This window comes from Dromiciops gliroides, chromosome 4 (assembly GCF_019393635.1).
Source record: "Dromiciops gliroides isolate mDroGli1 chromosome 4, mDroGli1.pri, whole genome shotgun sequence".
NCBI classification, from domain to species: Eukaryota; Metazoa; Chordata; class Mammalia; order Microbiotheria; family Microbiotheriidae; genus Dromiciops; species Dromiciops gliroides.
Window position 1 is genome coordinate 232,518,219 of NC_057864.1, and position 23,840 is coordinate 232,542,058.

At 44.2% G+C, this 23,840-nt stretch overlaps 1 protein-coding gene and 1 long non-coding RNA gene across 4 annotated transcripts; one reads left to right on the forward strand and one right to left on the reverse strand.

Annotated features, from left to right (window-relative positions):
- Positions 1-69: 69 nt before the first annotated feature.
- Positions 70-5,699, reverse strand: ACHE (acetylcholinesterase (Cartwright blood group)). 3 transcript variants are annotated; one of them, XM_044001004.1, is made up of 5 exons: positions 5,586-5,699; positions 2,854-3,917; positions 2,042-2,526; positions 1,283-1,452; positions 70-433 (listed from the first exon to the last, which is right to left on the reverse strand). In XM_044001004.1, exons 2-5 carry the CDS (start codon positions 3,907-3,909, stop codon positions 312-314), a joined length of 1,833 nt encoding a protein of 610 aa, XP_043856939.1. In that variant the 5' UTR covers positions 3,910-3,917; positions 5,586-5,699; the 3' UTR covers positions 70-311. The 3 variants fall into 3 exon arrangements, with proteins under 3 accessions (XP_043856939.1, XP_043856938.1, XP_043856940.1); XM_044001003.1 differs by lacking the exon at positions 5,586-5,699 and adding an exon at positions 4,557-4,816; XM_044001005.1 differs by lacking the exon at positions 5,586-5,699 and adding an exon at positions 4,291-4,311.
- On the forward strand, positions 4,879-22,950 carry LOC122753561. The gene is made up of 3 exons (XR_006356287.1): positions 4,879-5,321; positions 22,011-22,106; positions 22,771-22,950. It is a non-coding gene; the product is annotated as an uncharacterized LOC122753561 (long non-coding RNA).
- The last annotated feature ends 890 nt before the right edge of the window (positions 22,951-23,840 follow it).

Sequence of the window (23,840 nt, forward strand, 5' to 3'; positions counted from 1 at the left end):
CACCTAATTTCCCAAACCCAGGGGCTTTGCCCAGCCCCTACCCCTTTCCCCCCACCAGGCTCACACAAACTCTGTGACTAAGTTTATTGGCGGCCCAGAGGGGCGAAGGCACCGCGGGGGTTGGGGACTCGACCCCGGACATGCAGGGGGCGGAGAGAGCCCTGGAGGGTGGTGCCAGCCCCGCGGCTTTATCCGTGTTATATCCCAGCCCTGAAATAAATAGTATATACAGCTGTGGGGCCGGGGCCGGGGAGAGAGTGGGGAGGCCGGCTTCCTGGAAGTGAGGAAGGATCCAAGGGTCCTGATTCTCTTCACAGGTCAGAGCAGCGCTCCTGTTTGCTGTAATGGTCGAACTGGTTCTTCCAGTGCACCATGTAGGAGCTCCAGCGGTGGAACTCCGCCTTCCACTGGCGTTCCGCCTCATCCAGGCTATCTGCGAGGGCGGCCGGTGGCCGTGGTGGAGGGATTCCGAAGCACATGGATGTAGGGGAAGGCATTGGAGGGGAGTGGGGCGGAGAGAAAAACAGGAGAGTGAGGATGAAAGCGGAGAAATGCAACAGAAGAAGCGAATGGGCAGGACGGTGATGAAGGCGACACGAGGGAGGAGAGAAGAGAAGAGACAGTTGAGAAAGAACAGTCCCCCTTTAGGGCGCCGTGGTGTTGTGGAAACGCCCAGGAGACCCTCAGCTTCCCCTCTAGATTCATGCGAAGGATGAGAAGGATTATTCTTTTTAAAAGACAAATTGCCTTTTCCACATAAACAACCAGCTGGGGGAGGGGCGTGTCCCTGAAGTGTCCAATCTGGGGCTCTCCCTCTGCCGACAGCTGTCGCGGGGCGGAGTGGGAGGGGCGCTGTGACCTGGAGCTCCCTGACACCGGGACGCCTCCCTGTGGCCGCTCCGGAGAGTCGCCGTGACCCGGGCCCGGGGAAGGGGTGATGGGTGTGTTATCGGAGCAACAAGAGGAGGAGCGGGAGGAGGACATAGCGGCCAAGCCTGCGCCCTGGGGCAGCCCCACCTCCGGCCGGGCTGGGGCTGTAGCACTGGGCATCCCCGACTAGGGAGGGGAAGGGGAAGAAGAGAGTGGGTTACACCCTGATGAGGTGAGATATAGGGCGACAAGACCGCCTTTCTGAGGCTCTGCACCCTTACCAGCACCCACCATCCCCTGAGGGTCCTGCAGATAGATACCCATTCGTCCCACTCAAGCTGCTGCCCAGCCTGCCTCCAGCCTCCTGCCCTTCGCTCTGGTGCCCAGCCTCCTTTCCTAGCCATCCGCTTACCGGTAGCACTGAGCAACTTCGGCAGGAATCGGTTCCAGAAGGCGCAGGCCTGAGCGCGTAGCCCTCGCCGTACTTCTAGCGGCCGCAGATTGAGGCTTACATACTGCTGAGCCCCCGCGGTGTAGGGAGGCCAGCGCGGGGCTTCACGCTCCCGGGGCTCGTTGGGATCGCTAGGGGAAGGGCGGGGGCAGGATCAGAGCCAGGTCGGCCAGGAGCTGTGCCTCCTCCCTTCCCTTCCGTACTTTGACCCTAGCTCTTCTCATAGCTTGGCACATATTAGGCTCCTAATGCTTATTGACTGACTGCTGCCTTTTCCCCTTACCCCCTGCCCCAATCAAAGAGATGCTTCGGATCTGCAATCAGGATATGTGTACAAATCCCACCTCTGCCACTTTTTATCTGTGTGGTCTTAAGCACCTTCCCCGGGCTTCAGTTCATCTCCAAAATGTTTGGACCTTTAAGTTCTAGATCCTTTCTTTGGTCTCTCCATCTCTTCTCTTTCCCCATCTCTTTCTCCCATTGTCTCCCTCATCTCATCCATCTCTTTCCTTCTTTTCCACAGTTTTACAGTCAGCTTTTTCTTTCATTGCTCTTTCACTCCTTTCCCCAGCTCATCTTTCTGTCTCATCTCTCCTCCACCCCAATTATCCATCCCCCTTTATTATTTATAATCCTCTTCTCTCAGTCTCCTTGTTTCTCTCCTTGCTATTCCTCATCTGAATCTTATTACCATCCCCTCATTCTCCTAACCCAACTGACCCTGTACGGGCAAAGTTGGCCCAGTATCTCATCAAGCGACGGGCAAGGATTCTTTCAGAGCCAGTGTAGTTGAGTGTTGGTTCGAGGGGAAGGCCAAAGACAAACTCAATCTCATAGCCGTGGGGGACACCCATCCAGAGAGGCCAGGACAATGTAGAGGCTCGATGGTCAAAGACATAGGCATAAACACGAGCACCTTGTGCAGCAAGTCCTCCTGCTAGCTGGGCCACGGGACATACCACATTGTGGTCACCCACAACATCACCCAAGGCCTCTCGAAGCCGTGCGGGGTCATCAGGATGTAGCCAGTCCGTGTAGTGCAGAACCACAGCCTCTGCTGCTAGTTCACTTGCTTGAGGAACCCCGACCTGTACTCCAGCCAGGAACTGGGCCCGATTGATCAGAGATTCATTATCCTTGCTGAAGCCAGGGGCCCCATAGACCAAGAAATAGGAGCCCTCGTCCTGTACTACACCTACCAGCACCTGGGAAAAACAGGACAAAGAGTAGAGACAAAAAAAAAAAAAAGTCAGGTACACAGAGACACAGGAAAAATAGGAACCAAGAAGAGGAGGAGAGATGAAAAGAGAGACCAGGGCAGATAAGAATCTCTCCAAGAGAGGTAGAAAGGACAAATATAGAGAGCAAAAGAGAAAATGTGTAAGATTGGGGAGAAAAAGAGGAAACACATTTGTAAGATTGGGGAGAAATACATTGACTTTCCTTTCTTTTCCTTCTCCACCAAGCTGTTTTGGAGTTTGAGAGGATTTGTGAATTTGGGGAATGAATGAGGAGCCAGAAACCACAATTACCTGCAGGCCGTGAAAGTCCCCAGCGTTGATGAGGGCCTCAGGAGTGTCACTGAGGAAGTCTCCATCCACAACCGGTACAAAGGAGAATCGGAAGACACTCTGTTGGGGCAGCACTTGCCATTCCTGGTCCACAAGGTCCTGGGCTGGACGGGTCCTCAGGCACACCACCAGCTCAGTGTCATTGCTGCCAGTGGGACAGCCCACCAACCGGGCCAGCAGGGTGGCTCGTCTACGAGCCTCACCTGCCCCCACGGTGGCCCAGGGTCCATTGGGAGCCCCACTCTGCAACACTGCCCGATGGAATAACCCCCGGCTTGGAGGTGAAAGCAGGTGCATGCCTACAGAGGCAGCTCCAGCGCTCTCCCCAAAGAGTGTCACTGACCTTGGGTCCCCTCCGAAGGCTGCCACATTGTTCTGCACCCACTGCATTGCCAGACGCTGGTCCAGCAGCCCCATGTTGCCTGGTGCCTCCCGGCTCCCTGGAAGTGCCAGGAAGCCAAAGGCACCGACTCGGTAATTCATGGAAACAAGCACAGTGCCCTCAACTCTGGCCAGGAATCGTCCATCATATACATCAAGGGAGGAGGCCCCACTGTAAAAGCCACCCCCATAGATCCAGACCAGAACTGGTGCAGGAACCACTGGTCGGGGGGAGGGTGTCCACACATTGAGATATAGGCAGTCCTCACTTAGCTCCCGGTTAGGGTTCCACATCTCAGACCCTTGGAAACCTGGATACAGGTTGTCCACATATTGGTAGCAGACACGCTGGAAGGACGTGGCATCCAAGACCCCATTCCATGCCCGTTTGGGTTCTGGAGGCAAAAATCGCCTAGGTCCCACTGGGGGCTCAGCAAAGGGGATACCCAGAAAGGCAGAAACGGGACCCCCTGGGGCACTGAGGTGAATCCCACGAAGCTTGCCCTCCTTTACTGTCACCAGCAGGTCAGGATCCTCAATGGTTTCAGCCTCTACCCCCCTGCCCAGGAGGAAGAGGAGAAGGAGAAGGGGTGGGGAAGGACTATGAAGAAGCAGTAGAGAGAGTCCAGCGGCCATCCTGGTGCCTGCAAGGGTAAAGAAAAACAGGAGTTGAGATGGCCAGAGGAGAGAGGAGGGGAAGAAGAAAGTCAGAAAACAAGAAGCAAATTAGGATTTGGATGTAGTGGTTATCAGGAAGAGACAGAAGAGGAGGGGCAGGCTGATAGAGGCAGAGAAAGTCCCAGAGACTTTGCTTCATGCTCAGAAGGGCGAGATACCGTCCTCTTTGGGTTGTGTGAACTGAGATGAGGCTGTGGAGGACGATATGGCCCTCAAAGCCACAGTCCACCGAGGGTGGGGCCAGAGAGAGTTTGGGGAAGCTGGAGACCAAGAAGAGAGAAAGGACTGTCGTGGAATTGTCCTTGGGTCAGGGGTTCTGGGGCTGGGCCAGGAACCTGCCTCAAACCTCAGCCTGCTGCCTATCCTTCCCCTGATCTGTTCTGACCCCATTCTCTGGCACACAGGTTCCTGTCAGCTGCTGTGCTCTTCCCCAGAACTAGCTGCCCTCGGTGACCCGCTCCCTCTTCCCCCGCCCTCCCCACCTCCCCAATACTCAGTACGGGGGCTGCAATTGCAGTATTCAGCCAGCGAGGGTCATCAGCCACTGACAAAAGTGCATCCTCCTACTTTCCCCTACCTCCCCCCCGCCCACCATCTCTACTCACCCCCTTCCATGCCCCCCACTTCCAACCCAGGAACGGAGAAACCGGGTGGGGAAATCCTCGGCTTTTGGCAAGGGCGCAAGGGTTAGGAGTCCGAAGAGGACACGGGACCCCCGGGTTACTAAGGAGTCCAGTGGTCCCCAGATCCCGGGGAGGGGGAGAGAAGAACGGACGGCTAGCCAGCCTCTATTTTGGGGACAGCAGCTGCTGCTGTTCCGGTATTTCCATCCAGGGATCAAAATTCCCCAGATCAGGACGGAAATCTCCCTTCCCTTCCCCCCCCCCCCCAGTCTTCTGAAGCCTTCAGGATCCCCCGTGAGGTTCTGCGCCTCGGCGGTGGGGTGGGGGTAGCAGGGGAGGAGGATTAACTAGGAAACACGAGGAAAGGGGCTAATTATAACCCGGGGCTTCCGCTGACACTCCCCCCCCTTGCCCCCTCCCCCCAGCGGTAAAATAGAGATGGATTTCCCTTGGGGGCGGGGACGCAGGGAACCCCGGAGGGATCAGGAGACTTGGGGAAAAGGAAGCTGAGGATATTGGGACTGGGGGCCCCGGGAGCCCACATTGCAGTCCCGGCCCCACCCCAGGGACCTAATAGACACGAAATAAAATGCTCTGGCCCTGGGAGGTGGCGGCCTCTCTAGGATTGCAGGGGCAATGGAAAGCCTAGAGCGTCTGCCGGGGAGCGAAGGTGAAGTGTGTGTGCAGGTCTTTGGGAGGCAGGGAGGGGCGCTGAATTTACTCCCCCTCTGCCCAACGTGAGGACTGGTATGTTTGGGATTCTCGGTGATGGGAGAAGAAGGGCTCTAGGCCTGGGGTGGGGTGGGGGTGGGGGGGTTTGTGTGAGTTGGAGGGAGTGTGTGTTGGGGGAGGGGGGGTTGTGTGTTGAGGTGAAGGGCTGGCAGGGGATGTGTGAGGGGTCTGTGGGCCCTGAGGATGCACGCATACACCCGGGTTGCGCCTTCCCAGATGTTTCAGAATCGCTGTATGGGAGATGAGGGAGGAGACCAGACTGGGGGGCCGGGGTCTTACCTGGGCCGGGCAGGCCGGGAGCAGGAGGCGGAGGAGCTTTCCCAACGCAGGCTAAGCCGGCTCTGACAGCCGCCGCCGCCTCCTCCCCGCCCCCAGCCTCTGGCACACACACACACCCCCTCTGGGGCTGCTTGGGCTCCGGCTCCCCCGCCCATCTCCCCCCCCCCCTTCCCTCTGTGAGACGCCGAGAGACATACTTAGACACACTTACAGTGACAGAGACACTGACATACAGGGAGGGGTAGACCCAGTTTTAGAGGTAGACGTGACACGGACACAAACGTTAGAACACAACTATACATATACACTGTTATAGATAATATACAATATAGAGCCACATGGGCACCCACACTGACACAGTGAAAGACACACAGTATGTCAGCCGTGCACATATTGACACAGTGTGGCGGAGATGCAGACACACCAAAACATGGTGTTAGACAATTCCACCCCCTCCTCCCTCCAACACACAGGCACTTGACACTAGGGCAGAGAAACCCGAGTCCAGTTTAATGAAAGAACTCAGAACTGGGAGACGTCTGCCTATGCGTTTTGTCTACCCACACAACCTATATTTTCCCCTAGCTGGGTCAGCAGGAGTGCAGGCCTTTCTATCCCAACCCCCTAATTCTCAGCTTCCCTACGGTGAGATGGGGTGTATGTGGAGGAGAGAGACCTTGGGCGGAGAAGACTCTTTGAAAGACCTGACTGAGGAAACCCGTGGAGGAGGGATGAGGGTGGACATTGGGGAAGGACAACAAGAAATATGAAGACTGCTTAGTAGGACTGGGGTTCTCAACCCCACCCAACATTGGAAACCTCAGGAGGATCCTGAAGCTGGGGCTTGGGTTCCCCAAGAACGTGTGTTGGGGGGAAGGGAGGGAATGTTCTCGGACCCTGGTCACCAATCAGAAACCGGCTGGTCCATGACATCACCAGAATGGGTATTCATTGGTCAGTGCCACCGGCAGTTGGTGGGATCCGTGCCTTCGTGATCGTGACCACTTCTCCCTCACTCCTCGGTTCATCTCTCTCGCCCCCGGACTCTACCCCCCGCCAACCTCCCCGCATCTTTCAACTCTAAGTCCCCGGGACTGGGGGTGGGGCGGAACCACTTCACGTCCCGGGGTCCCATTAGAGAGGAGGTTACGCCTCCTCGTCTGTCATGCTATCGCCCACCCCACATATCTTGGCATGGGGCAGCATGCAGATCACTTGTTTCGTAGAGAAAAACTAAATTGGCGGGTTAGTCCCTGTGGGTCCAACCTGTTCCCGAGCCTTGTATGAGAGCAGTTCTGGGATGGGACGGTTGTGGCATCGATCATCCACCCACATTTGCTGCACATACATACTCCTTGCGGGTATCTGGGGGTTTGTCACTCACTTCATACCTGGACTGCCATTCCCGGGTCAGCATCAGCCTTTCTCTTTGGCAATCTTAATTCCCTCGCGGAGGGCATGCAGTGAGGGCGGGGAGAACTGGAGGTAGGTGAGGGAGGCAAAGTTCCCTGGACCAGGGCAAGAAGGCTCTAAGGGAAGCCTTGTTCTCTGCATCCTGCTCCGCCCGGCCCTAGAACCCGCTAAGCTGGTCCCTCCTGCTCCTTCAAAAATGGGGACCCTAAGTGTCCTTTCTTGTCTTCCCTTCTTGACCATTCTGGCTCCAGGCTGAGCTCCCTGCCACCTCCGCCCTTGCTTAATCTAGTTAGAAACTCCGGCTAATGAGTCCAGGCAACTTTCCAGAGGGCTAACCCAGGCCTGTGACTGTTTTTCTTCTTGGATATCACATCTTATCCCTTCCCCATTTTTTCCAGGAGTCCGACCCAGAGGTTCCCCCTCCTGGACATGCCAATTGCAGGGTTCTTGTCCCAGCTCAGCTCCCCCCGCCCCCCACCCTCCACCCCAAGCCATTTCCTACCCTTGGGCTCAAAGATTCATCTTCACTATCAGCTCTAAATTTCCTCTATCCTCCCTTATAAGACTGCGGAGACCTCCAGGTGGCGCCAGGGACTCTCAGTACTTTAGATGTGTTGCGGGTAGGGGGTCCGGTGGAAAAAAAACCCTGCAAGGCTTGATCCGTTTCTCCTACCGTTCTCCGTCGCTTGTTCCCTTTATTCTCACCTCCTGAGGGGCAGTGAAAGATGTTGGATGGAGGGGAAAGTAGATCACAAGATTTAGAGGTAGAAAGAATTTTAGAGGTCTTCTAGTCCTTGAATGTACAGATTAAGAAAATGGGGCCCAGAGAAGTGAAAGGGATTTGCCTAGGGTACCCCAGATAGTTAGTGGCAGAGCCAGGATTGCAATCCAGGGTCTTTGATTCTAAGAGCCAAATCCTCTTTATACTGCAACATATACTGCTCCGCCCCTTAGGAACATGATCGTTATAATTTTGACTAGTTATTCAAATTATTGTTACTTGGGTGATAAGGCTAAATTTTGAATGAGAAAATAGGATTAAAAGCATGTATGGGAAGGGTGGAGAGCAAAGAGGCCTGGTTGTCACAGATTTGCTATTAATTAATTAATTGTGTGACTTTAGTCAAGTTCCCCAGCCTCAGTTTTCTCTCTTCTTTAAAATAAAGAGGTTGAACTAGATGAATTCCAAGTTCCCTTCCCATGGGTAAATCAAAGTGACTTTCATGACCTGGGGCTGATATCCACTTTAGGGGGGGTCCCAGAACATGGCAAATGGGGTTGTCGCCTACCTAGTTTGGGTAGTCTCTCCCTTAGGTTCTTATACATTTTTGAGTGCTCTAGATGAAAGATGATTTATAAAAAAGCCATTTTATTGCCTCTTTTGTTGATTTGGCATTGATGTTGATTTCATAATGATGACTTTGGACATAACTTTAAGTGTTATTTCTTTGATTATTCTCTTTCTCCCCTCTAATAACCAACATTACTAAGACCAGAACTTAGCACAGTGCCAGGCACATGATAGGGGCTTAATAAATGCTTATTGATTTGACCTATTACATCCTTCTCTGTTTCTCTTTTCTTCTCATTAACAACTAACAGGTCTTTCCACCTCAACTCTCTCCCCTTCCCAATCCATATCACTATCAAAGTCATCTCTTTTTTTTTTTTTTTTTTTTGCGGGGCAATGGGGGTTAAGTGACTTGCCCAGGGCCACACAGCTAGTAAGTGTCAAGTGTCTGAGGCTGGATTTGAACTCAGGTACTCCTGACTCCAAGGCCAGTGCTTTACCCACTGCGCCACCTAGCTGCCCCCTAAAGTCATCTCTTTTTAATAAAAAAAATCTTAAATGTTAAAATTCTTTGATGGCTCCCTATTGCTAAGTAAAAAAAAAAAAGTGTACTTAGCATTCAAGGCTCTTCAGAATTTGGTATTCCTCCACCTCTTCAGCCTTATTTCATATAGCTGCTTTCTTAGTCCCCAGGCAAACTGGGTTACTATTTGTTTCCTCAAAAGGCTCCGCACATAGGTGGTTTGCCCCATGGTTATACTATTCCCTACACCTGAAAATACACTTTCTCCTCATGTCTACTGCTGACAACCCAATGAGCCCACATCACCTTCGTAAAACCTTGGGCATTTTGTACCTCTTTAATAAATATATTAAAAATAGTATAAATGATTTTTCTATTATAACTAGCTGCACTTATTTCTTTTTCTCATTCGGTTTGTTGTTCAGTTGTGTCTAACTCTTCGTGACCCCATTTGGGGTTTTCTTGGCAAAGATACTGGAGTAGTTTGAAATTTCCTTCTCTAGCTCATTTTACAGATGAGTAAAGTGAGGAAAACAGGGTTAGGTGACTTGCCAGCATCACACAGCTCATCAATGTCTGAGACCAGATTTAAATTCAAGTCTTCCTGATTCCAAGCCCAGCCCCATTTAGCTTCACATCTTAGGTTATAAACTCTAAAAGGGCAAAGACCATGTTTTATCTTAACTTTCATTACCCTTGTTAACTTTTCCTGACATAAAAGGTCTGGGTACATTTTGAGGAGGGGCTTCTTCCTTCTTTTATTCATTAACCCCACCCAGGTGGTGGTGATAATGTCATGATGATCCATGATGTGATGTTCTCAGACACTCTCTCTAGTGTGGAATCAGATTACTAGTCTCACTGATCTGACTATTTATCCTCACTCAGCTGGTACCTGAGACAACTCATCCAGTGGTGACCCATTCAAAGGTCTTCCCTTAGAAATGCTCAGACACACTAACAAAAAAATAGCAGAAAGAGATGTACCATTCTAAGCAATATCATTATGCTATCAAGACACATTCTGGATGCTCTTTATAGAAATCATATTATTTCATTGATATAGGAACTCCGAGGAGAGAAAACTCCCTCTACTCATGCAGGAGAGACAACTTAGACAGTTGCTTAGAGCACTGAGAGATGAAGTGACTTGCTCAGAGTCACAGAGCTACTACGTTAGAGGCAAGACTCAAACCCAGGTCTTTCTGGCCAGCTTCCTGGAATGCTGCCTTTCTTAAAGAAATAAAGGAGGGGCAGCTAGATGGCATGGTGGTTGGTTAAAGCACCGGCCCTGGATTCAGGAGTATCTGAGTTCAAATCTGACCTCAGACACTTGACACTTACTAGCCTGCAAAAAAAACAAAAAACAAGAAATAAAGGAAGAAAAATAATTGGATACATTTTTTTTTGGTTCAAGGTAGGGCCATACCACCATAACAAAAATTATAATAGTACCTAAATTAATTTTTAGATGTACTGCCATGCTAATAAAATGACCAAATAGTTACTTTATAGAATTATAATCAATTTTATCTGGAGGAAAAAAAAAGGTCAAGAATCTGGACTGATTTAGGCAACTAGGTAGCCCCCCACTCCACTCCCAGTGGCTTCCCATTTTGGGGCCAGACTTCAAGCAGACATCTAATAAGTTATAGGCTCAGAACTTGTGTCCTAATTGTCTTTCTCCCTCTGAACCTTTTTCTGTTTTCTCCTGGGCATTTCAATACATTTTAAAAATGATTTAATGACCTTTATTTCCATTTTTCTTTTTTAAAGCATCACCTTTATTCCCCCTCAAATTCCACTCACCTCATTAAAAGTGGAGAAAGCCCTCCCTTGTGACAAATAAGCAGAGTAAAGAAATACAACTTCATGCATTGAAAATATATGTCCCCTTCTGCATCTTAAGTCAGGAAGTTTTCTGACAGGAAGTTCATTATTGGTGCTCTGAATTCCTGGTATATCAAGGCTCACAAGTCTTTCCAAATTGTTTTTCTTTACCATGTTATTATAGTCACTATATATTGTCAATGGAGCTATACTTTGGTCCAACCATAAATAATTTGGAATTATACTAAAAAATAGCTAAATGACCTGGTGATACCTAGTCATATATACCAAGGAGGTCAAATATGGAGGGAGAAGATCCCATCTATACCAAAATATTTATAGCAATATTTTTTTAAAAGTGGTAACTTAGAACTAGCAACAAAAAGGGTATCCATTTACTGAGAATAGTTGAACAAATTGTGATATATGAATGGAATGAAATACTGTTATATTATTTTGTATCTGTGCCTCTCACACATAGTAGCTGTGTGACCCTTGACAATTCACTTAATCTGTCCACTGACAGATTCTCTGAACTGCAGAGAAGATGCCAATCTGCACTGGTAGAGGAGGGTCCTCACTAGGAGTTGCCTACCCTGATGAAATCACATGGTTATCTCACCAATCATCATCCTTATCGAGGAAGCAAATAGTTATTTGTTATCTTCTCTCTGAAGAACTTAGCTAAGGGTAGAGAGGGGAACAAAACACTTGGCCACATCATCGCTTCACGTGACAGCAAGATGGAGGATATGAACTCTGTCTGTTTCCTTTCTCTCATTTTTCTGGTGCCTTTCCTCAGAAGTCTCTATGAAAACTCTTGTCAACAGTCCCAGCTCCAACACAGTGGGATCTTTATGGAAACACTGGGTGCTAATCAATAATGTAAAGGAAAAGCATTGAAAGGCCTTTGAACTCTGATCAATGTAGTAACCAACTATATCTGAGGCCTGGCAGTCAATCATGTTTTTGTCCTCTGTCAGAAAGAAATGGTTTATAGGTGCCAAATGAGGAGAACTACTATGTTAGCTAACCTTTATATGCCTATTATAACCTATTATATGCCAGGCCCTGTGCTAAGCTCCCTCTACCAATGCACTTTACAAATATTATCTCATTTGATCTTCACAATAGCCTTGGGAGATAAGTACTATTATTATCCCTATTTTATAGATAAGGAAATCAAGGCATACAGGGCTTATGGCACTATTAACTAGTAAGTGTGAGGGCAGCTAGGTGGCACATTGGATAGGTCAGGAAGACCTATCTCATCTTCCTGAATTAAAATCTGGCCTCAGACACTTACTAGCTGTGTGGCCCTGGGAAAGTCATTTACTTCTGTTTGCCTTAGTTTTCTCAACTGTAAAATGAGGTGGAGAAGGAAATGGTTCTTTGTACAAGAAAACCCCAAATCACAACATTGTTGTCCAATTCCTTGACTTCAGGCCCAGCACTCCATCCACTGTGCCATCTATTGTACACCTGTTGTCAGAAATGGCCAATGTGTTGGTCTGTTTTGCTTAACTGTGCTTCTTTGTTAGCATTAAGGGCTTATTTGGGAAGGGAGGGGTGATTGACAAGTGATATTGATATAATAAAAAAGAAAGGAAAACACTCAGGCACTTTAGACACAAAGGGTCTATAGGCACAAAAATTTTATTTACACAGTAAAGGACTAGAAAGGTTTTGCATCTAAACTCAAGGCAAGGGAAGAGATTCCTCAAAGATTTTTGGGTGAGCCAACCCTCTCCCAGACACCTGACAGTCCACAGGACAAAGTAATAATGACTTTAAGCAAGGACAACAAGTAATGACTTACAGTAATATGCTGGAATAGGGCCTTCCAGCAGGAGCCTTTGTCAGTTGTGATACCACTCAACTCAACTGCAGATGCCTCTTTTCCCAGCCTTCCCCTTTACTCCAGTGCTTTCTTTGTTTCTCCTCCCTAGAAGATAGTGCCATCTCTGGAGCAGCAGCATTCGAAGATTGTCTTGTTTTTCTTTCACACAGATGGCATCCACCTTTCACACAAGGGGTCTTTTCAGTGGTAGAGCTGAGGAGACCCCACACAAAGCTGTCATGTCACTTTTTCTCTGCTCGTTTTGAAGCTCTGATTTTCTACTCTCGTTGAGTCCCTTTCATTTATCTCAATCTGTCAGTCAGTACCTGGGCAATCTGCCTCCCACTCAGTCAGCACCTCCCAATGAGTTTTCTGGGATTTTGGAAAGGTGCTCCCTCCCACTCTCCATTTGCCTCCCACCTTCCTAGGGAAGATTATGCAAATCATTCCAGATTGCTTTATGCAGCCCTTTAAAAGGGAGTAGGAAGAGTTATCACTCCCCATATTTGAGAAAGAAGGGCCTGGGACTTCCGGGGCAGAGCCAAGATGGTGGAGGAAAGGCAGTGAGCTCCCGAACTCATGACATGATCGCTCCAAAAAACATCGAAATAATGCCATAGGACAATGCCCGGAGAAGCAAAACCCACAGAAGAATGTGCTGAAATCATCTTCTAACCAAGAACAGCTTGGAAGGTCAGAAGGAGGGAGCTGCTGTGCTGAGACAGGAGTGGAGCCCAACCCCACAGTCACCCTGACACAGATCCAGTCCCAGGAAGGCCTCACCAGAGAAAGAAGAGCCTGCAATCAGGGCAAGGAAGATTCTTACCACCTCAGTATATTTTGAATCTTCCCAATGCCATGAATTGTGCTTTGCAATGATAGGTATTTAATACATATTTGTTTAATTGAATTGAGCTCATTTAGAGGAGTTAAGCAATAGAATCCATTATCCTTGAGCTGTTCCTAAGGGCCTATACCAACTCTGGGTGATACTTATCTGTTTTTAGCTCAGAATACTGGAAATAAGGGACAATCTAACTCTGTCCTTGAGAGCAGGCTGTCATAAGGCATCAGAGGTTCCTTTCTTAAGCGGACAGTTGACACAGAACAATTAGAATAGGGATACTAGTGATTTTATCAGGAGAGGGAATGACCAGATGGGGAAACTCCCTCTACCAATGCAGATTGGTGCCTTCCCTGCAATTTATAGTCTTAAGAGTTACCTAGAGGGGCAGCTAGGTGGTGCAGTGGATAGAGCACCGGCCCTGGAGTCAGGAGTACCTGAGTTCGAATCCGGCCTCGGACACTTAACACACACTTACTAGCTGTGCGACCCTGGGCAAGTCACTTAACCCCAATTGCCTCACTAAAAAAAAAAAAGAAAAAAAAAGAGTTACCTAGAGCAAAGCTTCTTAAACTGTGGGTCAAGACCTCATATGGGGTCACATAACTGTTTGTGGGGGTCCCAAAAAATTGGCAATAGTAAAAAGGTTATGTTATTGTTGTTTGTCCTTCATTTTTGAAGAGGACCATGACATTGGGGTGATGTCATGACTCGCACTAAATTGGATTTAAGCGAGGGAGGGCTGTGCAAAGTCACCAACCTCACTCTCCTCCAGAGCCATCTGGGTCCAGTGGCAAGATATATGCATCAGGACTAGTAGAGATGGCTCTGAATGGTTTTTTTAAAGGCATTTGGGGTTAAGTGACTTGCCCAGGGTCACACAGCTAGTGTCTGAGGTGTTATTTGAATCCAGGTCCTCTTGACTCCAGAGCCAGCACTCTATCCACTGTGCCACCTAGCTGCCCCATTTTATATACCTATATACCAAGGGTTGTGTAAAAATGTCTCTGGGATCTCAAGTGGAAAAAGTTTAAGAAGCCCTGGCCTAGAACATGGAGAGATGCAGTATGTTAGCCAGTGTTACACAGCTAATATAGATCAGAGGCAGCACTTACACGTAGGTCATTCTGACCTCTAAACTATTTCTCTTTTCCTTTTCTCTCCACATTTCCTTTACTCTCTGTTCCTTTTAATATACATTTCTGTATCATAAAGGGAATTTGGTAGGACTTCTTTTCCTATTTTATCAGTTTATTTAATGTTGGAATTAAATGTTCTTTGAGGGTTTGATAGAATTCACTTATAAATCCATATGGTCCTGAGGCACTTTTCTTTGAGAACTCATTTAAGGCTTATTCAATTTCCTTTTTGAGAATGGATTGTGTAAATCTTCTATTACTTGTTCAGTTAATCTGGGTATTTTATATTTTCATAAATATTTTATCCATTTAATTTAGGTTGTCAGTTTTACTGGTATATCATTGGACAAAAAAAAGTTTCCAATAATTTCCATGATTTCTTCTTCACTGGTTGCTAATTTACCTTTTTTTAGTTTTATTACTGGTAATTTGGCTTTTCTCTTTCTTTTTGTAAATCGATTTAGCTAATTGCTTATCTATTTCATTGTCTTCAAAACCCTAGCTCCTAGTTTTATTTATTAATTCAATTTCTTTTTGTTTTCCATTTTGTTAATATCTTCTTTAATTTTCAGAATTTCTGTTCGGGGGTTTTCTATAGTTGGGATTTTCAAATTTGTTGGTTTTCTAGTTTGTCTGTTTTAGTTGCATATATGCTTTTCCTCTAAATTGTCTCCCTCCTTCCCTATCCCGCACTAGAGAAGGCCACTATTTGACACAGATTTATAAATAAATGTTATATATATATATATATATGCATAGTTCTATTTTTCAGTTCTTTCTCTGAATGTGGATAGCATCTTCCTTCTTCCTTCTTTCCTTCTTTTCCTTTGAGTATTTATAGTTCACAGAATAACTTGTTTGTTTACAATTATTCTTTGAAAATATTGCTCTTACTGTATATAACATTCTCTTGGTTTGGTTCACTTCACTTTTCATTATTTCATGCAAGTCTTTCCATGTTTTTCTAAAATCAGTCAGCTTGGGGCAGCTAGGTAGCACAATGGGTAGAGTACTGGCCCTGGATTCAGGAGGACCTGAGTTCAAATTCGGACTTCTTCAACCCTGATCTTACTGTGAAGGTTTCTAACCTATTCCCATAACAAATAATGATTAGCAATAGTTTTAGGTAGCTTTTTACCATTTGTTCCTACGCTTTCAAGTGTTTGTTTTTTTCTTAATAGAAATGAGTTTTGTATTTTGTCAAAAACCTTTTCTGCATATATGGATATAATCATATGATTTTTGTTACTGATACAATTATGTTAATGTTTTCCCTTAGTTAAACCATCCCTGTATTCCTAATATAAATACTACTTGGTCACCATGTATAATCTTTGTGATATATTGTTGTAGTCTCTTAGATAGTATTTTGTTGAGAATTTTATCTCATTATATATATATATAAATATGTGCAAATATATTTCACATATATTTATGCATTATGCATATATAAAACATATATACATACACACATGTATAACTATTAATTGTTTATATATCTTAGATAGCAAACCCTTATCAGATACATTTGATACAAATTTTTTTCTCATTTGATTGCTTTCCTTTTTGTTTTCATGTAATCAAAATGATATATTTTATCTTCTGTAATTGTCTCTATACCATATTTAGTTAAGAATGCATCTGCAGGGGCAGCTAGGTGGCACAATGGGTAGAGCACCAGCCCTGGAGTCAGGAGGACCTGAGTTCAAATCTGACCTCACACACTTGACACTTACTAGCTGTGTGACCCTGGGCAAGTCATTTAACCCCAACTGCCTCACACACACACACACACACACACACACACACACACACACACACGCACACACACAAAAGAATGCATCTCCGACCCAGAGCTGTGAGAGGTATATGATCTGCTATTTAAAATTTTTCAAATTATGAGCTTTTTAAAAAATGAGCTTTAATATTAAGATTATATGCAGGAGGGGCAGCTAGGTGGCACAGTGGATAGAGCACCAGCCCTGGAATCAGGAGTACCTGAGTTCAAATCCAGCCTCAGACACTTAACACTTACTAGCTGTGTGACCCTGGGCAAGTCCCTTAACCCCAATTGCCTCACTAAAAAAAAAAAAAAAAGATTATATGCAGGGGACAGCTAGGTGGCACAGTGGATAGAGCACTGGCCCTGGATTCAGAAGGATCTGAATTCAAATCGAGCCTCAGACATTTGATACTAGCTGTGTAACCTTGGGCAAGCCACTTAACCTTCATTCCCCCACAAAAACAAAAACAAAAACATTATATGCCTATTTATATTGTGGAATAAGGTCTTGATCTAATTTCTGTCAAACTACTTTCTAGTTTTCCCAGAAGGTTTTATCAAATGGGTAGTTCTTTCCTAAGTAATTTGTTTTCCAGTTTATTGAATACTGTTATTCAGTTAATTGTTTCTGATTCTCCTTGTCTAGTCCGTTTTCATTTCTTAACCTATATCAGATTGATTTGATGACTGTTGCTTTATTATATAGTTTGGTATCTGGAATTGCTACTTTTCCTTTGTTCCCATATCTTTTCATTATTTCCCTTGATGTTCTAGATCTTTAATTTTTCAGAATGAATTATGTAATTATTTTACATAATAATTTGATTGGTAATTTGATTGAGATAGCATTAACACTGTAAATTAACTTTGGGAACATTGTCATTCTTATTATGTAGATATGGCCAAGCTATGAGCACTGAACAATCTTCCAATATTTCTTTAAGGACTAGTTTGTGTGATCATCAGATATTTTATGTATTTTGTAGTTATTTATAATAAAATTTCCTTTGCTATTACTAGCTTTTGGATTTTGTCATTATTATGTAGAAATGCTGTTGATTTCTGAGGGTTTATTGAATAGTATAAAACTTTGCTTAAAGCTATCAATTGTCTCAATTAGTATCTGCTGATTTTCTAGGATTCATAAAGTAAACCATTAGATCATCAGCAAATAGGAAGCCTCTAATTAATTTTAATTATCTCTTCAGTAACCCTTTATTGAATATTATTTTGTTGCATTATGTTTAATGTATTTGATTTTTATTATTTTTTACTAGTTTAAATAAAATTTGTATCTGGTGGGAAATTCAGAGTAGGCACCCTTTTAATTATTAAAGTGCCTTTGCTGCAAAATTAACTATCTTTCCCTAGGCTTTAGGAATGTAGCACTTGAACTCAATTACCAAAGGACTGCCTGTGAGGGCATTTCAAAAAAATTTCTCCAAAAAAATTTAGCAGAAATGTGATCAACTGATAATCTCCTCCAAAGTGCCTCTCTATCTATGTGTGTTAGCCCCTGTTGGAATGTCAGCTTCTGCAGATCAGGGACTGTCTTTGATTTTGTATTTGTATCCCCAGTCAGTGCTTGGTACAGTGAGCTTTTTAGAAATGCTTTTCTTCCATTCATTATTCATTCAAATACTGACTTATGTAAGTGTGGTGGATGACAGTTATAATATTTGTCTAGGAATAAATCTGAAAGGCCCAAATCTTATACTCCATTTACCTTCAACATGGTAATTACATACTCAGGTACTAAACTTGGGTTTTCTACTTAAGTTTTGGTTTCTCCCCTTCTCAGAGTCTCTAGTTTCCTTGAAGGTTCAGCTCAAATGGACCTTCTCCATGAAGTTGGTTCAGTCACTCGAATTGTCTTTTTTCATGTTGTCTGGGCAGGGCTGTGGTTCTGACTAGAAAGAGACTTTAACTAGAGTTACCTTAACTAGATTGAAGGCGTATTGACCTTGACTAAAACAAAACAAAACTATAATGTCTTTACAGGCTGCAAAGTATTCACCTTATCTCATCTGATTCCTCCAACAAGCCTGTGAAGTAGGTGCTGTAGATATTATGGTACCTATTTTATAGATAATTGTGAGAAAATAATGGGTTTTGGGATGCCAAGAGGCCCCCACTAGAGGAGATTATATTAAGATTGTTTGGATTGACTTTGCTGATTGACTCACTTGGAGTGAACTTGATTGGAACCATATCTACCTGGAGGCCTGGTCCTCAGGGGGGGTGTTCTCTGAACTCTGACCTCAGCACATTCTGCTTATGGACCACCCTCAAGTCCAGTAAATCAATAGACTTGAATGATGCTAGCCAATGAGCTTAGAGCAGTGTGGAAGGGCTGCCTCTCCTCCGGACCCAGAGGAAGTTTCCACTCTCAGTTTGGCTCTCGGACGTGGTCATGGAGGAGGACTTGGAGGAAGAAACAGGCCAGGCTGAGCTCTAGGCTTGATAGGCCTTTTCTTAACTTTCTGAGCCAAGTGTTTTCTCTTTACTAATATTTGGTATGCTTTAATAAATGCTTAATGCCCAAAACTGCTGCTAAAGCTTCTAATATATAAGTAACAAATATATTAGAAACTCCAGCTAATTTTCCCTAAACCTGGGACAGAAATAAGGTGATCACATATAGTTTTGAATGCAACATAATAATAAAACTAAGGCTTGGAGAAGAGGGTAACAGAAAACAGTCAGTTTCAGGGTTAGGATTCATGCCCCAAACTTACTTGAACCAAGCACTCTTCCCAATGTTCTGACTATGTTTCCTGTATCACTTTCAGTGGATGGCAGCAGTGGAGGTGGAGGCAGTGACAGTGGCAGTGGGAGGTAGAGGTAGTGAATGGAAGACCAGTGGGGAGTTCCAGTATCCAGGCAAAGAGTTGTTGGTTTAAGCTGAGAGTTGTGGGAACTGGAGCACTGGGAAAGCAGCACAACGTGGAAGAAAGAGCAGGCTTTCACTAGGACTGTGTGAGTCCAGGGAAGGAGAGTTAACTCTCCAGTGACTCTGAGTTCTTTTCCTGCTTGAATAGGCTTCAGTCCCAGCGTACCACTATAAATCTGAATTGGTAGGTCACTGGTGAATGTGGGGCCCATGAAAAGAGTGGGTTGCTTCACTTGATACTGCTTCTAAAGACTCCTTGCTCTAGCAAGTAGGAGCCTATTAGAGGTCCTGAGGTCCTAGGGAGGTGCTCCAAGTTTGAAGCAAGGCAGGAAGAGGTCAATTAGACAAGGAAGGGAAGGTTCATGAAGTCCTCAGGGGCTCAGTCAAAAGTTCTTTGTGCATTCTCTCTTATATGTAATGAACTTCTTCTTTGTTCTAAGTTTTTGGTAGCACTATGCTTGCAAAATAACAGAAGACTTCTAGATGAGAGCTAGAAATGAGTCATATTTGGAAATTTTCAGAGGAAATTCTAAGAAGGATCAAAATTGGCTAGAAAAGTCTTAATTATTGAGAAAGCCTCCAAGTTGGAACTTGGTCCCTGTCTACTCAACCATGTAAGTGATATGCAGATGATTGTTTTACATGTCAATGCAATTCACTTCTGGTTAGGGGGAGCAATGGAGGTCTTCTCTTTGCTTCACATTTCTCCTCACTCGATTTCTATTTTGACCATATCGCTACTCTCCTCAATAAACTCCAGTGGCTCCCTGTTACCTCTAGAAGGGCATTTTACCAAGTTCTTTGCTAATAAGCAGTTTTATCTTTTGTTTCCAGATTTACAGAATCAATCTGATTTCTAAGCATCCCTTAAAAACAAAGAAATCTTTAGTGTTAGATACTTGTTCTAACAGAATTGCAATCTGCTTTTCAGCTGTTTCTGTTTAGAAGGGACAGTAGATAGAGTTCTGGGCTTGGAATCAGAAAGTTCTCAGTTCAAATCCAGCCTCAGATACTTACTAGTTGTATGACCCTGAGCAAATCACTTAACCTCTGTCTGCCTTGGTTTCCCTATCTATAAAAGGGGAATAATAAGCTCTTACCTCCCAGGTTTGTTGTGAGGGTCAAATGAGATAATATTTGAAATCACTTTGCAGACCTTGAAGTGTTTTCTAAATGCCAGCTATCTTTTTTTTTCCTATCTGTTTCCCGAACTGCTCCACCTCCTCATTTCATTTCTGTCATACAAAAAAGGGAGATCTGGTCTTCTGGATTCCTGTTTTGCACTGTCTGGCCACAGCTTGCAGTGACCTTAGGACCTTTGTCATCTTCTGAATCTGTTTCTTTCTAGTGTCTTTGCCCCAGCATCCTTCTCTCCAGAAGCCACATCAATTGGGTTTCTTATTCTTCCTCCACACCTTGCCATGAAACTCCAACTCAGCAGGCAGCTGCAAGCTCTCCTGCAGGACATGACCATCCCCCAATCTGGGTCAAGGGTGCTTGTGGTTGCTGTCACAACTGCTCCTTCTGATTCTCACCAGCATCTTCCAGCTCTTGCTTCTGGTGCTCCAGCTGGTACTGGTAGACTATGCATTCGTTAGTCATTTTAAATAGCTTCTGTTTTACCACCAGATCTCCTCTCTTGGCCCATCACTTGATCTTGGGCATGTGCAGCTTTCTCTACCTGCATTTGCAGCTTCTACTCAGGTACGGAAGCAGTCAGGCTCAGCCCTTCCCCAGCCTGGCTATGATTCTGACTTGACTGGCTGTGGTTCTCCCAAACCAATCTTAGAAAACCCTTTAAATTCCAGATATTCTTGTTTTGTTCATAATTTTGTTAACCTGCTTTTGTCTTTAATTAGTAACCTTATAAAGCATTTATATTATGAAAGGACTGACAGAGAAAATAGAGGGGTTAAAGAAGACAAATTTAAGCTGAATAAAAATGACAATCATCATATTTCAATAATATATATTTTACAGAAATGTAGAAGTAAACAGCAAGGTATTGATATGAGTATTGAGGATTTTAGGTATAGGAATCAAAAGTGTTCTAAATTCACTCAGAGAAATAATGTCAGTTCAGAGGTTACATAGGATTTCTATGCTATTACATCTACATTTTGAAATTAATGGCATGGGTTTATTTTCATAGAGATTTTCATGCTTTTGAGATTGTGATTTATACTTAGTTTTTTTCAAAGAGAATATTTGTAAAAGCTTTTTATAGTCATGTGATCAAGTTTATATTTTGTAATACTCTTATTAATGTTAAGTTTATATTCATTTAGATTTCCTTAGTTTGAATTTCATTGTCTTTTATTCTTCCATGTGTATTTTCTTCTATGCATTCATCTATCTAATTTTGAAACAATGCAAGATGGTTTTGATTTCATAATACAATGTTAATTCTGGGAGTATTGTGCTCCCATATTCTGAGTTGTTTGTTTTTGTTATTTTTTTCTCTCAACTGATTATTTGATTCAACTCTATAAAGTATTTCCCTGGCAAATTGGTTGCCATGGCAAGTGTAAAGTGATTCTAGAAGTATTATTTTTGATAAGCATATTTTTTTAAAAAGAGGGGAACATTTGTAAAAGTTTTCTTTTTTTAAAAAAAAGTTTTCTTTAAGATTGTGTTGTGTTTTAACTTGTATTTAAATATGTTCCGATTTTTCACAAAAGTAATTGTATACTTAGTTTAGAAAAGGGTATTATTTGAAATTATTGCATAATTGTATATTATATTCTGAGTCAAGGTACATTCACATTTTTTGCGATCATTACTATCCTCAATTTTTAAATCCATATGAGACTTGGATTATGGGAACTTATCATTTAAGACATTAATTGCCTTCATTCTGAGTTATCAGGTGCCATTTGGGCAGGATGCCATCTGATCACAAGAAGAATACATGCAAGAGCAGACACTGAACTGTCACATGAGGGGAGACATGCATGAAGTCAAGGTACGGCTGAGGGAATGGCTTTTGACAAACGTTGAGGTTGGTTTCTCTTGGTTTAATTTTTTCCCACAATATTGTACACCTGGCTTCTATGCCCCCTCCTATATTCCTGATGACATGGACATCTCAATGCCATGCATATGATTAAGTCTGACTCAGTTTCCTCCATATGTTCAGTGACATGGACATATATCCCACCCACCTATTTTAAGCCTGGCATACTGCAAGGGCAGTATATATTGCTCAAGTGTGGGAATACTCATATCCCATCATTTCTCTGTTCTTTTATGGTAACTCCCATAATTATCTCAGGTGTCATGATAAATACAGTGTTGGATTTGGCCTTGACATCTGTTACCAATTATATTAGATTCTTTAATTTCTCATAATGGCATGAGCATAATTAGGCAGATGATGCAAAAAGTGATGAAACAAAGATAAAAATTATTTTAAAAAATTAATATCACAGCAATTGTCTTCTCAATTTACCCTCCTCAAGGGGGGACTTTAGCAATATTAAGTTTTAGAGAATGTTTCAATTTTTGTTTTATTATATGTTTCATGTATAACAACTAAGATTCTGAATTCCCATAGACATGTTTTTGAGAACTCTCATTGTTTGATTTGATTATTGACAAAGCTATTTTAAAGTTGCTCAATTTTGTAGGAAATTTTCCTGTCTGATTACCAGCATCCACACATCAACCCCTGAAAAGACTTCCATTCCATGACTGTACCCAGAGGAAATATCAAGAATTACCTGAGAAAAGACTTTCAAAGACTTTGAATGAACAGTTTTGTTTTGTTGTTTTTCTTTTATACCATATGTAACATGTACTCTCTGCAGAGGCCCTCCCTCTGCAGGCCAGTGTCAAAGTGCTGGTTCATGAGGGACTGCCCCTCTGAACAAAACTTTCCTCTCTCCCTTTTCTATATTGTTATTAACATATTGTTTGTTAGCATCGGGTATTTTTGACTGTTTCATCAAGGAAACACCCTGTGTTTCTTGAAGAAACAAAGCAGGGACTGTAACAATTGGAATGATGCCACCTGCTGGAGACTTACTGTAACAAAGCTCTGCCATGAGGAGAAAATGTTTGAGGGCAGGACATCTGGCTCTTTGGCGTTAGGAAGTGACGTTTGCTTGTGGGAGGAAGAGGGGGCAAGACTGGCGCTCTCACTCTCTTTCCTCAGAACGCTGGTGGAGAGTGGAGCTAGAAATGTACTCTCCCTTTAATAGATAGATGAATCTAGGCCTTTCTCTTTCTCTTCACCAAATTCTTATTCTCCTTAATAAATGCTTAAAAGTCTAAACTCTTGCTAAAGCTTATAATTTATTGGTGAGCACTCCTTAGATATTTTAGACAGACTAGCTAGAATTTTAGCCCCTTACATTTTTTGTTTGTTTGTTTTGTGTCTTTTTTTTTGCAGGGTAATAAAGGTTAAGTGACTTGCCCAGGTTCACACAGCTAGTTAAGTGTCTGAGGCCAGATTTGAACTCAGGTCCTCCTGAATCCAGGGCCGGTGCTTTATCCACTGCACCAACTAGCTGCCCCTTAGCCCCTTACATTTTAAAGATGTCATCTGCCCTGGGCCCAAGAGGCCCAGAGTCCAAATCCAGCCCCAGACACCAGACAACCCACCTTGTTTGCTCCACAAAGAACAAGGATATACAAAAAAATAAATGCTTTACAAATACCGTCCCTTCATATTCATTTCAGACTTGTGTCCACTGTG

Coding starts and splice junctions, on each gene's coding strand:
- ACHE (XM_044001003.1), bottom strand. Junction 2,527..2,853: donor GGGACTTTCACGGCCTGCAG/GTAATTGTGGTT, acceptor TGTTTTTCCCAG/GTGCTGGTAGGTGTAGTACA. Junction 434..1,282: donor GAAGTTGCTCAGTGCTACCG/GTAAGCGGATGG, acceptor CCGCCCTCGCAG/ATAGCCTGGATGAGGCGGAA.